Source organism: Crocuta crocuta, unplaced genomic scaffold (genome assembly GCF_008692635.1).
Source record: "Crocuta crocuta isolate KB4526 unplaced genomic scaffold, BGI_CrCroc_1.0 scaffold30, whole genome shotgun sequence".
Lineage (NCBI taxonomy): Eukaryota > Metazoa > Chordata > Mammalia > Carnivora > Hyaenidae > Crocuta > Crocuta crocuta.
In genome coordinates, this window is record NW_027528345.1 from 9597580 (window position 1) to 9611806 (window position 14227).

Below are 14227 nucleotides of genomic sequence, written 5' to 3' on the forward strand. Positions count from 1 at the left end.
ATCCGAAGACAGTCTGTAGGCTCTGAGCTAGCTATCAGCACAAAGCCTGATGTGGGGCTCGAATCCAGGAACCCGTGAGATCATGACCTGAGCCGAAGTCGGACGCTTGACCCACTGAGCCACCCAGGTGCCCCTATATTCTTTTCCACCCAGATTTGTTTCCAAGAGGCAGAACTTACCCCCTGGATCCTAGTGGTGTTTAGCCTAAAAGAAGCCCTCACAGAAAATCAGATGGATGGAAGAGAGTATCTAAGTCCCTTTGGAAGGTCTCAGCACCCCTCAAGTCACTCCTCCAACTCCCCCCCTCCTCATACACCTCTCTTGTTCTGTTTCTAATTGCTCTCTCCCCTTCAGGCCTACAGTGATAACAGTTCCTCTGATACTCACCCTGGGGTACTATTCTACTCCTGTGGTTTCCCTATACCCTGCTCACACCTTTGTAGTCTCTTTATTAAATCATTCTCAAATTCTCTTGTTTTTAATCAGGAAGAAAGCAAAAGATCTAAGACAAAGGCTTTCTCTTCCTATGGCTTTTTAAAAATTTTTGTTAATGTTTATTCATTTTTGAGAGAGAGAGACAGACAGACAGACAGACAGAGCATGAGCTGTCAGCACAGAGACCGACGCAGGGCTTGAACTCATGAGAAGTTAAGATCATGACCTGAACCAAAGTCGAATGCTTAACTGACTAAGCCACCCAGGAGCCTTTAGTTTTTTCTTTTTAAAGAGGAGGAGATCTCATAGATTTTCACCTCCATCTCCTTAAACCAAACTATTATATGGCCATCTCTAGCTGCAAGGGAGCCTGGACATTTTAGTATTTTCTTTTCTACCTTCTATAGTAAATGAAGGCAAAATAGAAGGTGACTAGGAATAGGGGCGCCTGGGTGGCTCAGTCAGTTAAGCATCTGACTTCGGCTCAGGTCATGATCACACAATTCGTGAGTTCGAGCCCTGCGTCGAGCTCTGTGCTGACAGCTAGCTCAGAGCCTGGAGCCTGCTTCACATTCTGTATCTCCCTCTCTCTCTGACCCCCGCTCACGCTGTCTCTCTCTCTCTCTCTCTCTCTCTCTCTCTCTCAGAAATAAATAAAAAACATTAAAAAAATTTTTTAAGGAATAAATGTTCAGTGAGCCAATCTACAAGGCTGGCACACACCTCTGGACCAAGATATTTGTTTATTAAATATCAATCGTTTTAAAAAGTAATGCACACATGGTTAATTTGTAAAGATCACAGATATACAAAGATCACCAATATAGGACCACCTAAACGAAGTAAACCATTCTAATGGTAGATAAATGGGCTTGGAATAAAACTTCCAGTGACAGCGTCATATATTTTGTTACATCTCAAACAACTGAGAAAAAACAAAGATCAAATGCTCCCAGAAAACTGTTTTAAGTATCTCTATGAAAAGTGAAAACATTTTTTGCTATGTTTGTATCAAAAGTATGGGTTCCAGGGACACCTGGTTGGCTCAGTCAGTAGATCATGTGACTCTTGATCTGAGTTGTGCGTGAGCCTCAGGTTTGTCTGGTGGTAAAGATGACTTAACAACCTCGGTGGTTTAAAACAACAATGTATCATTTCTCCTGATTCTGTGAGTTGAACAGGCAACTCTTCTGTTCTCTCTCTCTCTCTCTCAGACTCATATATATGGTTACCAGAGGCCACAGACCCTGTTGGGAGGACCTTTTCTTCAACAACTGCAGTTACAGTCTTTCTGGGTTCTTATAAACTTTTCCTTCCCTTGCCCTTTAGGCGTAAGGGTCACCCCTTCTACTGGCTCCTCACTGAAGCCAGACTCAATGTCTCACCCCTCTCAGAGATATTCTTTAACCCTTTCCACAACTTTATGAACAGCCCTTTATTATTATTTTCCCTCAGTTCCCCATTTGTGCAATGTTTGCCTCAAGGACTCTGAATTATAGTAGGGTAAAGTATCAGGTAAAAGATTAGAAGGCAAAATGATGTAGAAGTCTCACATCAGAGTGTGAGTAGCTAGAAGCATAGAGGAAGAAATTATTCTCAAGGGAAAGTGAAAAGAAAAGGAAGGGAGGAAGGGAGGGAAGGAAGAGAGGGAGGGAGGGGGAAAGAAAGGAAGGAAGGAAGGAGCTTGATTCTATCTGGAAGGATCAGAGATTTCACATGGTAATTGATAATTTAGCTGGGTTTTAAAGCTTGAGAAGGCTCTAGGGAGAAAGCAAAGAGTTAAGGAAGGATTGAAAACACAGCGTGTCTGAAAATATAGAGTGGACCCTGTGCCTGCAGCACTCTATGAATGTGGGCTGTCTGTGAATTAAGGCTGGAAATTAGATTGGGACCAGATCAGGGAGGGCTCTGAATATCAGCTTTAAGAATCTGAACTTTGGGGTGCCTGGGTGGCTCATTCTGTTAAATATCTGACTTTGGCTCATGTCCTGATCTCATGGTTCACCAGTTCGAGCCCCGAGTCAGACTCTTTGCTGACAGCTGGGAGCCTGGAGACTGCTTCGGATTCTGTGTCTCCCTTTCTCTCTGCCCTTCCTCTGCTCATGCTCTGTCTCAGTCTCTCTCAAAAATAAACAAATATTTTTTTCAAAGTTGTGAGAATTTGACATTTGAGGGGGCAGCACCCGGGTGGCTTAGTCAGTTAAGCATCCAACTTTGGCTCAGGTCATGATCTAGAGGTTCATGAGTTTTTTTTTAAAAAAAAAAATTTTTTAAGTTTTATTTATTTCTGACAGAGAGAGAGATAGCATGAGCAGGGAAGGGTCAGAGAGACAAAGAGATACAGAAACCTGAAACAGGTTCCAGGCTCTGAGCTGGCTGTCAGCACAGAGCCCANAAAAAAAAAATTTTTTTAAGTTTTATTTATTTCTGACAGAGAGAGAGATAGCGTGAGCAGGGAAGGGTCAGAGAGACAAAGAGATACAGAAACCTGAAACAGGTTCCNTGCTCTGTCTCAGTCTCTCTCAAAAATAAACAAATATTTTTTTCAAAGTTGTGAGAATTTGACATTTGAGGGGGCAGCACCCGGGTGGCTTAGTCAGTTAAGCATCCAACTTTGGCTCAGGTCATGATCTAGAGGTTCATGAGTTTTTTTTAAAAAAAAAATTTTTTTAAGTTTTATTTATTTCTGACAGAGAGAGAGATAGCGTGAGCAGGGAAGGGTCAGAGAGACAAAGAGATACAGAAACCTGAAACAGGTTCCAGGCTCTGAGCTGGCTGTCAGCACAGAGCCCAACATGGGGCTCAAACCCACGAGCCATGAGATCATGACCTGAGCAGAAGTCAGACGCTTAACCAACTGAGCCACCCAGGCACCCCTTAAGGTTCATGAGTTTGAGCCCCATCTTGGGATGTCTGCTGTCAGCACAGAGCCTGCTTCAGATTCTCTGTCCTCCTCTCTCTGCCTCTCTCCTGCTCATGCTCTCTCTCTCAACAATAAACATTAAAAACTAACAAAAATAAAAGGAGGTAAAATAAAAAGAATTTGACCTTTAGGGTGCCTGGCTGGCTCAGTCAGTTGAACATGGGACTCTTGGCCTCAGGGTCTAGAACATGCAACCCTTGATCTGAGAGCCGTGAGCTTGAGCCCCCCCTGTCGGGGGTAAAGTTTACTAAAAAGAATTTGACCTTTGTTCAGTATCCAGGGTTCTCAAAATATACCATTAGTGGTATGTAAGATGACTTAGGTAACATACACACCTAAAATTTTGTTTTGTTATATAATATTAATGTGTGGTGGGAAAAACAATAGTGATAATGCCAAAACTATGACTTCACAAATATTCTTGCACAGAAGCTAAAGCTGGTAGTAAGAAAAGCCAATGGCATTCAAGAAGACTATTAAACTTACATGGGTGGAAAGAGAAATGGACATAGTCATGAAAACAGTGCAAGTTTGGGTAGCACTGCAGTAAGCAGGGGAATCTTTGCTGTTAACTTGGTGGGTGTTGGGGGGTGGCTTTATGAGGGTCACACTGGTGGCCCTGGAGAGAAGGTAGTATCAAGAGAGGTTGGGGCTGGAGACAGAAGCCCTAATAGGAAGCCAATACCCAGAAAGGGGAAGATGAGGGCCTGGACCAGGTCACAACAGAGAGGACAGTGAGGACTCATGGGGAGGGCTCTCCAGATGGAAGTGAAGTTGATGACCTGATTAAAGTAGACAAAGTGAAGGAAGATGGCAATTCCATGTGTAGGATTAGAAGACACGGGAGGAAGAACAGGAATTTTTTAGTGGAGTTAAGGGGAAAGTACTGAATTAATGTATTTCTTTTTGACATGTGGTTTTGGGGACACTCCCCAGGTATTCACATGCTGAGGGGCAATTGAAGGATATGTGTTTCTAGGAACTCACAGAAAAATAACCATGATACACGTGCCAGCATCTTCCTTGCATGTTTCCTATGTCTGGTTCTCCCCTTGCGGCTACACCTACTTGACTTCTGTTCGTATGGAGATGATAAACACCAACCCATTTCAGGAAAATGGGAAATATTTAGTTCCTCTCAGGGGACCTTTCTCAATCCAGGGACCATAACCAGCAATATACGAAATAATTGAATTATAACCTGTTAGAGCCAGAGAACCTTGGTGATCAACTGGTCCAGACTTTTTCTCCAGACTGCAGGCGGAGAAGCAGCAGCTGGAGACGTAAAATGATTCACAACAGCAAAACACAGTGGAAAGAACATGGACTTTGCAGTCAACCAGACCTGGTGTCAAATCCTAGCTTACTCACTGTGTGATTTTAAGCAGGTGATTTCACTACTCTGAGCCTCAGTTTCTCTTCTATGAAATGGTTGGAACAACATGGTAGCAGATGTTTGACATTCTTTCTGGCCGCTGGCAGAAAGATCGAGTTCCAGGGTAGCCCGTGGCGGTGGTGTCAGCAGTGACTTCCAGTATCCATGTCAGTGTCAGCATTGGTCTGCAAATTGCAGTGTCTAGTGTTTAGTGGCAGTTGCCACAGTGCCCCCACTGGCTTGGTTCTTTGATTTCAGGCAATGTTTCTGGCTGCACAGCCTCGAAACCCAGGTCTCCAGTGGTCCCTGTGACTTGCTGAAATCCTTCTAGAATCAAATACTCATTTTTGCACAACTGTTGTGAGAAGTAAATGCAGTAAGATATGTGATATCCCAGGTACTGTATTAAGAAAGAGCTGGTACAAGGGGCACCTGGGTGGTTCAGTCAGTTAAGTGTCTGACTTCAGCTCAGGTCATGATCTCACAGCTGGTAAGTTCGAGCCCCATATCAGGCTCTCTGCTGTTAGTTCAGAGCCCACTTCAGATTCTCTGTCCCACTTTCTCTCTGCCCCTTCCTTCTCTCTCTCTCTCAAAATTAAATAAACATTAAAAAAAGATGGGGCGCCTGGGTGGCTTAGTCGGTTAAGCGTCTGACTTCGACTCAGGTCATGATCTCATGGTTTGTGGGCTCAAGCCTCATGTCGGGCTCTCTGCTGACAGCTAGCTCAGAGCCTGGAGCCGGCGTCACATTCTGTATCTCCCTCTCTCTCTCACCCTCCCCTGTTCACGCTGTCTCTCTCTCTGTCTCTCTCTCACGCTGTCTCTCTCTCTCTCTCACGCTGTCTCTCTCTCTCTCTCTCTCTCAGAAATAAACATTAAAAAAAAAAAGAAAGAAAGAAAGAAAGAAAAGAAATCTGGTACTCAGTGAATTGAAGCCATCAAAATAATTATCATTATTAGTTTGAAAGTGAATTGACAGTTTGGTCAGAGAGGTATGCCTAGAGGAAGCCAGATGGTCTGGCTCCCTCCTTGGATGCCACTGAGAAAGATCCTGAGAGCACTCTGTGTAGCCAACTTGGGAACTGGACTTGCTCAGGACACCTCCAAATCATCATATGCTAGAGAAGCCTTGGAAGAAGTCCTGAGTGCCTGATCTGGGTCCTGCCATGCCAATGGACCCATTGCGCTCCCTTTCCACTACCCAGGTTGCCAGTGTCTTTGATCTAGGGAACTCTCTTTGAGGTACCAGATTGTTGCCTGAAGAGCAGAAAATTACAACTAACTCTATGGGAGATTTCAGCCAATTGTCTGGAGGCCTGAAGAACCATTCCTGCCCCACCAGTGACTGCATTTGGCACCTGCCTCACCAAGAGCCTTCTGGGCACCCAGAAACAACTCTCATTGACTGAGTTGCCCATCTGCCGCACTCCATTTTGGATTAATAGATTGATATTGGCTGATCAATTACCCTTTCTCTTTCATTTTAGACACATGAATATCACACAGCAAAAATCTAGAGAAATCTTTTTCTCTTCCTACTTACTCTTTGCTCCCTACTTCATTCAATCAACTACCAAGTCCGATCAATTCCCCACAAATATAAATATTTCCTGAAACTGTCCTTTTTTCCCATCTCCATTGCCACTTCTTTATCTTACCAACAACATTTCTCATCTGCACCACTACACTATCCTTTTTGCTTTTGCTCTCCTCTATGGACACCCTAAGTCTTTAGAGTGATCTTTCTAAAATTCAAATTTGATCCACTTTACCAAACTAAAACCTAATTAAATTAATTTAATCTGTTAAAATAATTGTCTGTGGGGAGCCTGAGTGGCTCAGTCGGTTAAGCATCTGACGTCAGCTCAGGTCATGATCTCGTAGCTCGTGGGTTTGAGTCCCGCGTTGGGCTCTGTGCTGACAGCTCAGACCCTGGAGCCTGTTTCGGATTGTGTCTCCCTCTCTCTCTCTGCCCCTCCCCCTGCTCGCACTCTCTCTTTCTCAAAAAGTTTATTTATTGAAAAAAGATTGTTTCCCTAGAAAAATATAAAAAATCCTTAGCATAGTAAAATGCTTATTAGTACTTGTAAGGGCCTAATAAATATTTGTGGAAGGGAGGGAGTCAACTCTCCGGGCCTGGGAGGAAATGCCTTGTTCCTCTGTGTGTCAATTTGCCTTGTTCAGATTTCAGGACACCCCCTTCTTTCCAACTTCTTAGAAGCACCTCATTGTAGCCTCTGGCATCTCTTACAAAGTGATTTCCTCAAGGTCACACAGCTGGTGCATAAGCGCCAAATAGAATAAACAGCCCTGTTGTTCACAACTGTAGAATCACAGTTAAGGGAGAAGCTATCATGGTTGAAGAGTGACAAATACTCATACGATGTTTGATCCTCCTGTCACACTCCCACCAAGCTTCCAGGCCTTGGCATGAGTCTTTCAAAGATAAAGGAAATCTACCTTCTCACCCCACCAATTCTAATCGTTATTGAAAATCAGACATTTCTAAGAATCATCCATCCTAGCCAGTTTATCAAAGGATTGAGAGACTGAAAGCAAGGAGGCTCTCATTCCTATGATGGTCCTGAGGTGCTTTGGGTCACCTGCCCCCGAGAGAGGATGAAGTGGATGACTTTGGTTTTCACTTAGATCAGGGAGAGGCTCATGACATTTAGTCTTAAAAATTCTACGAGATACTGTAGACTAGCCAGGGACCAGAACAGGAAAGGGATGTGTGTGGAGGAAATGGGATTAATCCCAGCTCAAATGTTGGGTGGGATCCCAGCTGCTGCAGCTGCTGAGGGCTTAACCAGCTGTTCCCTGGGCAGCTGCAATGTTCATCCCAGACCTGGCTCTCAGGGTGGCAGATCTGTCTCAGCTTAGGACCCTCAGCTCCAAGCTAAGCCAAACTCTGCTGAAAGGATGGCTGGGAAGTAAAAGAGAATAGCAAGAAAGGAGTCCCCAGTTCCAAGGACTGTTTGGACACCATGTGGTTTGGAGTCAGATAACTGTGTTGTTAGGTTATGTGGTCCCAAGGAGATAAGTTGAGAGTTTGGGTTTAGGTTTCAGACAGAAGCAAAGCCAGTGATGGAGATGTCACCTTCAAATCTGTCCCTATCCTATCCTGCTTGCTCCAGCATCCCTCTACTACCCCCCACCATCTGCTCCCATAACACATTCTGTATGAGGATGGGGACATTTGCTACTTGCAATCAGAACTAGCAACACGCAGGACGCCTGCGTAGCTCAGCCGGTTAAGCTTCCACTCAGGTCATGATCTCACAGGTTCGAGCCCTGTGTCAGGCTCTGTGCTAACAGCTCTGAGCCTGGAACCTGCTTCAGATTCTGTGTCTCCCTCTCTCTCCGTCCCTTCTCCACTTGCTCTCTCTCTCTCTCTTAAAAATGAATAAACATTAGGGGCGCCTGGGTGGCTTAGTCGGTTAAGCGTCCGACTTTCGCTTGGGTCACGATCTCACGGTTCGTGGGTTCGAGCCCCGCGTCGGGCTCTGTGCTGACTGCCAGCTCAGAGCCTGGAGCCTGTTTCAGTCTGTGACTCCCTCTCTCTCTGACCCTCCCCTGCTCATGCTGTCTCTACCTCTCTCCTAGAAATAAATAAAACATTAAAAAAAAGAGGAATAAACATTAAAAAAAAAAAGAACTAGCAACACTCATATGCACGGAGGAAGACCAACATACTTAGGGATAAAGATGACCTAAAAAGTCCATCCAATTTCCAATTTATTTTTTTAAATAAAAGTTTGATTCCCCCCCCCCCCAATCTGCTTCAAATCTTACAACTGCTTTTCATCTTTAGGACAAAATTGAAAAAAATCTTTAAATAGTTCACACTTCCTTTCTACTAACCTGAACTTATGATGCTCCTTAGGTTCAATTTACTCTTGCTCCCCAACTCCAGACCTTTGTACATGCCATTCCCTCTGCTTAAACAACTCCTACCCATCCTTCAGTTCTCAGCTAAAAAGTCACTCCTCATCTATCTCACCACACTTCTGACCACTATGTCTGTCTTGCCAGGGGAACTGTAAGAGCCATGCCTGACTTACAGTCCTCTCCCCATGGCACACCACAGTATTTGGCACAAAGTGGGCACTCAGGAAAACACGACTGAAGATATTCTCCCTCTGATGGGAAATGTTCCTCTGTATACATCAACCAATCCACATATAGAGACAATCACAGGGAGAAGACAGTCTGAATGTGCTAACTGGCCACACAATTCCCACAGGGAAAGCCTGACCAGCCATAGCCTTCTTCCCACAGACAGCTGCTTCAGTTTCCCAGCCAGAGAAGAAAGCTTCCTCCAATATGGTGGAGACCACGAAAGCAGTCAGGGCTCTAGGTCAGAAATGCTCACTTTTCAAGCAGAGTACATTATTTTCACTAAGTAAGGACCCCATCTAGGCACAGGCCTCTTCTTTCTTCAGACATTTCTGAAGGATCGTATTTAGTCTTCTGGGGCTGCTGTAACAAAATACTATAAACTGGATGGCTTTAGACATCAAACATTTATTTTCTCTCTGGAAAAGTCCAAGATCAAGGTTCTGGCCAATTTGGACTCTGGTGGTGAGAACTCTCTTCCTGGCCTGCAGGTGGCTGCCTTCTCACTATGCTTCACATGGCCTTTCCTTGGTGCATGCAAAGAGAGAAATAGTAACTTTTCAGTGCCTCTTCTTCTTTTTTTTAAAAAAAAAATATTTTTAATTTTATTTATTATTGAGAGACAGAGACAGACATGAGCTGGGGAGGAGCAGACAGAGGGGGAGGCACAGAATCTGAAGCAGGCTCCAGGCTCTGAGCTGTCAGCACAGAGCCCGACGTGGGGCTCGGACCCACGAACCGTGAGATCATGACCTGAGTGGAAGTCAGACGCTTAACCAACTGAGCCACCCAGGTGCCCTTCAGTGCCTCTTCTTTTTTTTCTTTTCTTTTTTTTTTTTTTTTTATTTCTAGGAGAGAGAGAGANAAAGTCGGACGCTTGACCGACTAAGCCACCCAGGCGCCCCAGTGCCTCTTCTTATAAAGACACTAATCCCATCAGATCTGGACCCTACTTTTATGACTTCATTTGACCTCAGTTCCTTCCTTAGAGGCCTCATCTCCAAAAACAGCCACATAAGCATTAGAGTTTGAGCATATGAATTTGGAGGGGGATGCGTATATTCAGTCTATAACAAAGCTCAGTCTCCTTTCTCGTCTAATTAAATATATACTTTAAATAAATTTTATATAATATATAGTATATGTATATATATATATACACAAATACATATCCTTTACTGGCTAGGTAACTTTAGTTAAGAAAGCCAGCCAGTCATTCAGTGGGTTGAGTATCTGATTTCCGCTCAGGTCATAATCTCTCCGGGTTTGTGAGTTCAAGTCCAGCGTGCCCTCAGTGTGGAGCCCACTTGGGATCCTTTGTCTTCCTGTCTTCTACTCCCCTTCCATTCATACGTGCATGCATACACACACACAATCAAAAATAAACATTAAAGGGGCATCTGGGTGGCTCAGTTGGTTAAGCGTCCGACTTCGGCTCAGGTCATGATCTCACGGTTCGTGGGTTCGAGCCCCGCATCGGGCTCTGTGCTGACAGCTCAGAGCCTGGAGCCTGCTTCAGATTCTGTATCTCTGTCTCTCTCTCTCTCAGAAATAAAACATTTTTAAAAATTTTTTAAAAAATAAACAGTAAAAAAATTTTCTTTAGGAAGCCAGCCACCCAAGCAGGAGAAAGAAGAGCCAGTGTAAATGAGAGTGAAATAACTGTCAAAAAGCTAGGTCTTACTAGTCACTCAGTGAAGGGAATGAGAGTCAAAAACTTCTCAAGGGCCTTTAGGATGTGGCCCCATCCATCAAGACAGTCTTATTTCTTGTTATTTCTGCCCCAGTTCTACCACTTACTAGCTGTAGTGACTTAAACCTCTCTTTGCCTTGATGTCCTCATCTGTAATATAATCCCACAGGGTTATTTTAAGGATGAAATGAGAATGCATGTAAAGAGCTAGAACGGGGCCTGATGTGTAGTAAGTTCTCAAGAAACAATTGCTACATGTTGTTACACTCTCTGATGTGTGTTAGGGAGTGTAACTACGTGTAGCCAGCTGGCGCATCTTCACTCCAGATTCCAAGTCCCTGTTCATGTCGCTACTTCTGCACAGAATGCCCTTTCTGGTCTCTACCAGCTACATGCTTTAACATTCCATCCAGGTCTTACTTCCTCCACAAGGCCTTCCCTGTACTAATATGACATTGCCACCCATTCAGTTCATCCTGATTAAGTAGCAATGTTGATTTGGTAGTTAATCATCTTATACCCTTAAGTCTGCTCCTCCATTGAAGAAGCTGTTTCTTAATATTTTGTGTGTTTTTCATGCCTAATACAGATCTACACTGTAGATGTTAAGTAAATCCTGCTTGAAGAAAGGAGGGGGGCGAATGTCTGGATTCGGGGGCTTATAAAGGTCATCTGAACCTTGAAGTAGTGTTTCTCAACTCTGGTTTCCCAGTATGCAGAGAGGTCTGGCCAAGATTACCACAAAATGCTTTGTAAATTCTCAAAACAAGATTACTTTTAATTATACTTTAGGTTTTTTAATGTCTTAAAAATGTTTGTTTATTTTTGAGAGAGAGAGCGAGAGAGCAGGGGAGGGGTAGAGAGAGAGGGAGACACAGAATTCGAGGCAGGCTCCTGTGCTGACAGCTCAGAGCCTGACACAGAGTTCTAACTCACAAACTGAGAGATCATGACCTGAGCCAAATCTGGACCCTTAACTGACTGAGCCACCCAGGTGCCCCAATTATACTTTAGTTTCAAAGCAAACCCAATCTTTCACACAGCACCTTCTGAAGGAGTGTTATGAAATGGAGCAATTATAGGGGCAACACAACCCCCAAAATATTTGGGGATCATGGATAAGTCCTGCTTCTGGTGGAGTGGTGAGGAGACAAGTAGACAGAATAGAAAGCAGAAAAAGCAGTAAGAAAGGGAGTAGATCATAGAAAACATGGACTGAGTGCCTATTCCACATTGGGTACATACACTCATCTTGTCAACAGTCCTCTCAGGGTGGCATCATTATCTGCAGATCTGCCTGACTTTGAGGCCACGCGCTGGGGAAAGATCCACAGCTTGGATTGTGTTTCTGAGATCAGGAAAGGAGGAGGAAGGTGGCAACAAGTACCTGGTATGGATTGAAGGAAATAGTGAGCAGCAGGACATTAAAAGTAAACATATTCTGCTTCCAAATGTTGCCTTTATCAAGCACTACCTGGAACCCTAAGTATGCTTTGAACTTCAGACATTGAACTCAAGTGTCACTAGGTGAGGGAGATGAGATGGCTACTTGGATCCTCACAGAACCTGGCTACAACTATACCTTCGGCAACTGGGAGCCATAGAGCTAAACCAGGCACAAGGGATGCAAAAATGCCAGGCTTGGAAGGGTTTTCACAAGGTGAGGTGTGTGGGCTCCTCACCAGCCCTTGACACCCGTGGCTCAGTTCTAGAAAATTACCAAGCTCTGTACATCATCTCTCACCTCCTAAGATAAGGCTCCTCTCCACAGATCAGTCCACACATCCCTGCAGTATATGTATAGTTCTGTCTCCTTTGGTTTGGAAGAGAACTGATCCTGAGTACCACCAGGGGGCGGTGTATAGCAAGGTCCCGGTGGACTGTGAGCGCACAGCTGCTACAGGCAAAGGGCTGGCTCCTGAGTGGTACCACCAAACCTCTCCATTCCCCAGACTCCAGACATTCCCCTTCTACTGAGGCCCAACTTCCTCTGAGCCTCCATTCCTAACTCAGGGGCACCCGGAATCCTGCGTGTCTGCTGCATTGGAACCTGAAGGTTCCAGGAACACCCAGGCCAGGGAAGCAGAGCGGAAAGAGAGAGAAAACAGGGGAGGGAAAAGAGGATAGTGAAGAAAGCCAGTAGAAAACAACAAGGACAGGTGATCAAGAAGGGGACTTGGGTGGGGGTGGGGGGCACCTGGCTGGCTCAGTTGGAAGAGCATGAGACTCTTGATCTCAGGATCACAAATTTCAGCCCAACTTTGGGTGTAGAGACTACTAAAAAAAGAATAATAATAATAATAATAATAATAAATAAGCTTTTTTAAAAAAAGAACGGGGCTCAGGTTGTAATACCTACATGTTCTTGCTTGGAGAGCCTTCCGCTGTCCCCCTAAATACACACACCAGGGCTTGAAGCTGTTCTCTGTCTATAGCCCTTCAGGATAGATAGGTTCCTGCCCTCTGTGCCCATTCTTTCTCTTGACCAAGAGTGTGTGGGAACTATCAGTTATAAGTTAGCTCGGATTCCCGAGGGTCATCAGTTGGTACAGCGACATCCCAGAATAAAACACGGGACCCATCCAGACTCTGACACTAAGGTAGAATGGGAATCGGGCTGATTCATGGCCTTCGGGAAGGGACCAGGATTGCAGGCTAACAATCGTGGACCAGAATTCTCTGTGTATCAGTAACTCAATGGCCAGAGACCTTGCTGGAACCCCTATGAACAAGAAAGGATGTGCCTGGACCCTCTCGCTCCTTCAACAACCCTGTCCCCTCCAACAGTCTGTATTGAACCACCGTGGGGGCCAAATGTTGGTTCTCTCAGGGTGAGAGAAGGGACCAGCAGCCTAGAAAAGGGTCTGACTATCTGATCAATTGGGACACACCCTCTGAGGGGAGGAAGCAGGTGGGAAGACCTGCTGGGCTGGGGTGGGGGGAGTCAGAAGGAAGGTATTGCCTCGGGGCTGGTCCCCTTTCTCCACTCTGGAGGTGAATTACTCTCTGAATAGAGATATTTTCCAATAAGCTCCTGCAAGCCTTCCCTTTATTAGCCCACCTGTAGGAAAATGTCAGACGTCAGATTGGCTGGCTGTGTCAGACAGTGTTAACGCCGTGCCCTGGCCCCTCGCCTTGCCAGGCGGGGCAAGCAGATCATTATATTACAATTTATAAATAGAAAATAAAATAAAATAATTGGGTGGGGCTGAGGCACTCGGGAAGAGGTTAAATAGTCCTCGTCAAGGAGTACCCACGATCAACCCCAACTACCTAGGACCAGGGATCTCCTCTAAGTTGGAGGTTGCCCCTAAACCAAGCAGTCCAGTCTCGCCTCCATTTTTTCCCCTTATCCCCTCCTCCTCCCCAGGCAGCATCGTCTGCTGCCCACACCCCCAGATCTCAGCCCGAACGCCCCGGTTTCAGCAGGCGCCTCTTGGTTTCCGTGTCCGCCGCGCTCAGCCCAGCAGCTCCTCCGCCAAGCGGTAGAGGAACCGAGAGTACCAGTGCATGCCCGTCGGCTGGACGGCCCCACCCGGAAGCAGCGCCCCCAACGCGTGCAGCAGGCGCAAAGGAGCGAAGGCGCGGTGCGCCCACTGATGACTCTCCAGGACCGCGTAGCACGAGGCCAGGACGTCGTTGACCAGCAGCGTCCCGTGTGCGGTGAGCGGCGCGAACACGC

General features: G+C 45.5%; 1 protein-coding gene across 1 annotated transcript in view; it reads right to left on the minus strand.

Moving 5' to 3' along the window:
• Positions 1–13956: 13956 nt before the first annotated feature.
• Positions 13957–14227, minus strand: part of DHH (desert hedgehog signaling molecule) — a 4156-nt gene continuing 3885 nt past the window's right edge. The window contains exon 3 of the mRNA XM_077753582.1: positions 13957–14227. This exon is cut by the window's right edge and continues 366 nt beyond it. Within this exon, the coding sequence (XP_077609708.1) occupies positions 14004–14227 (224 nt within the window). The 3' untranslated portion in view covers positions 13957–14003.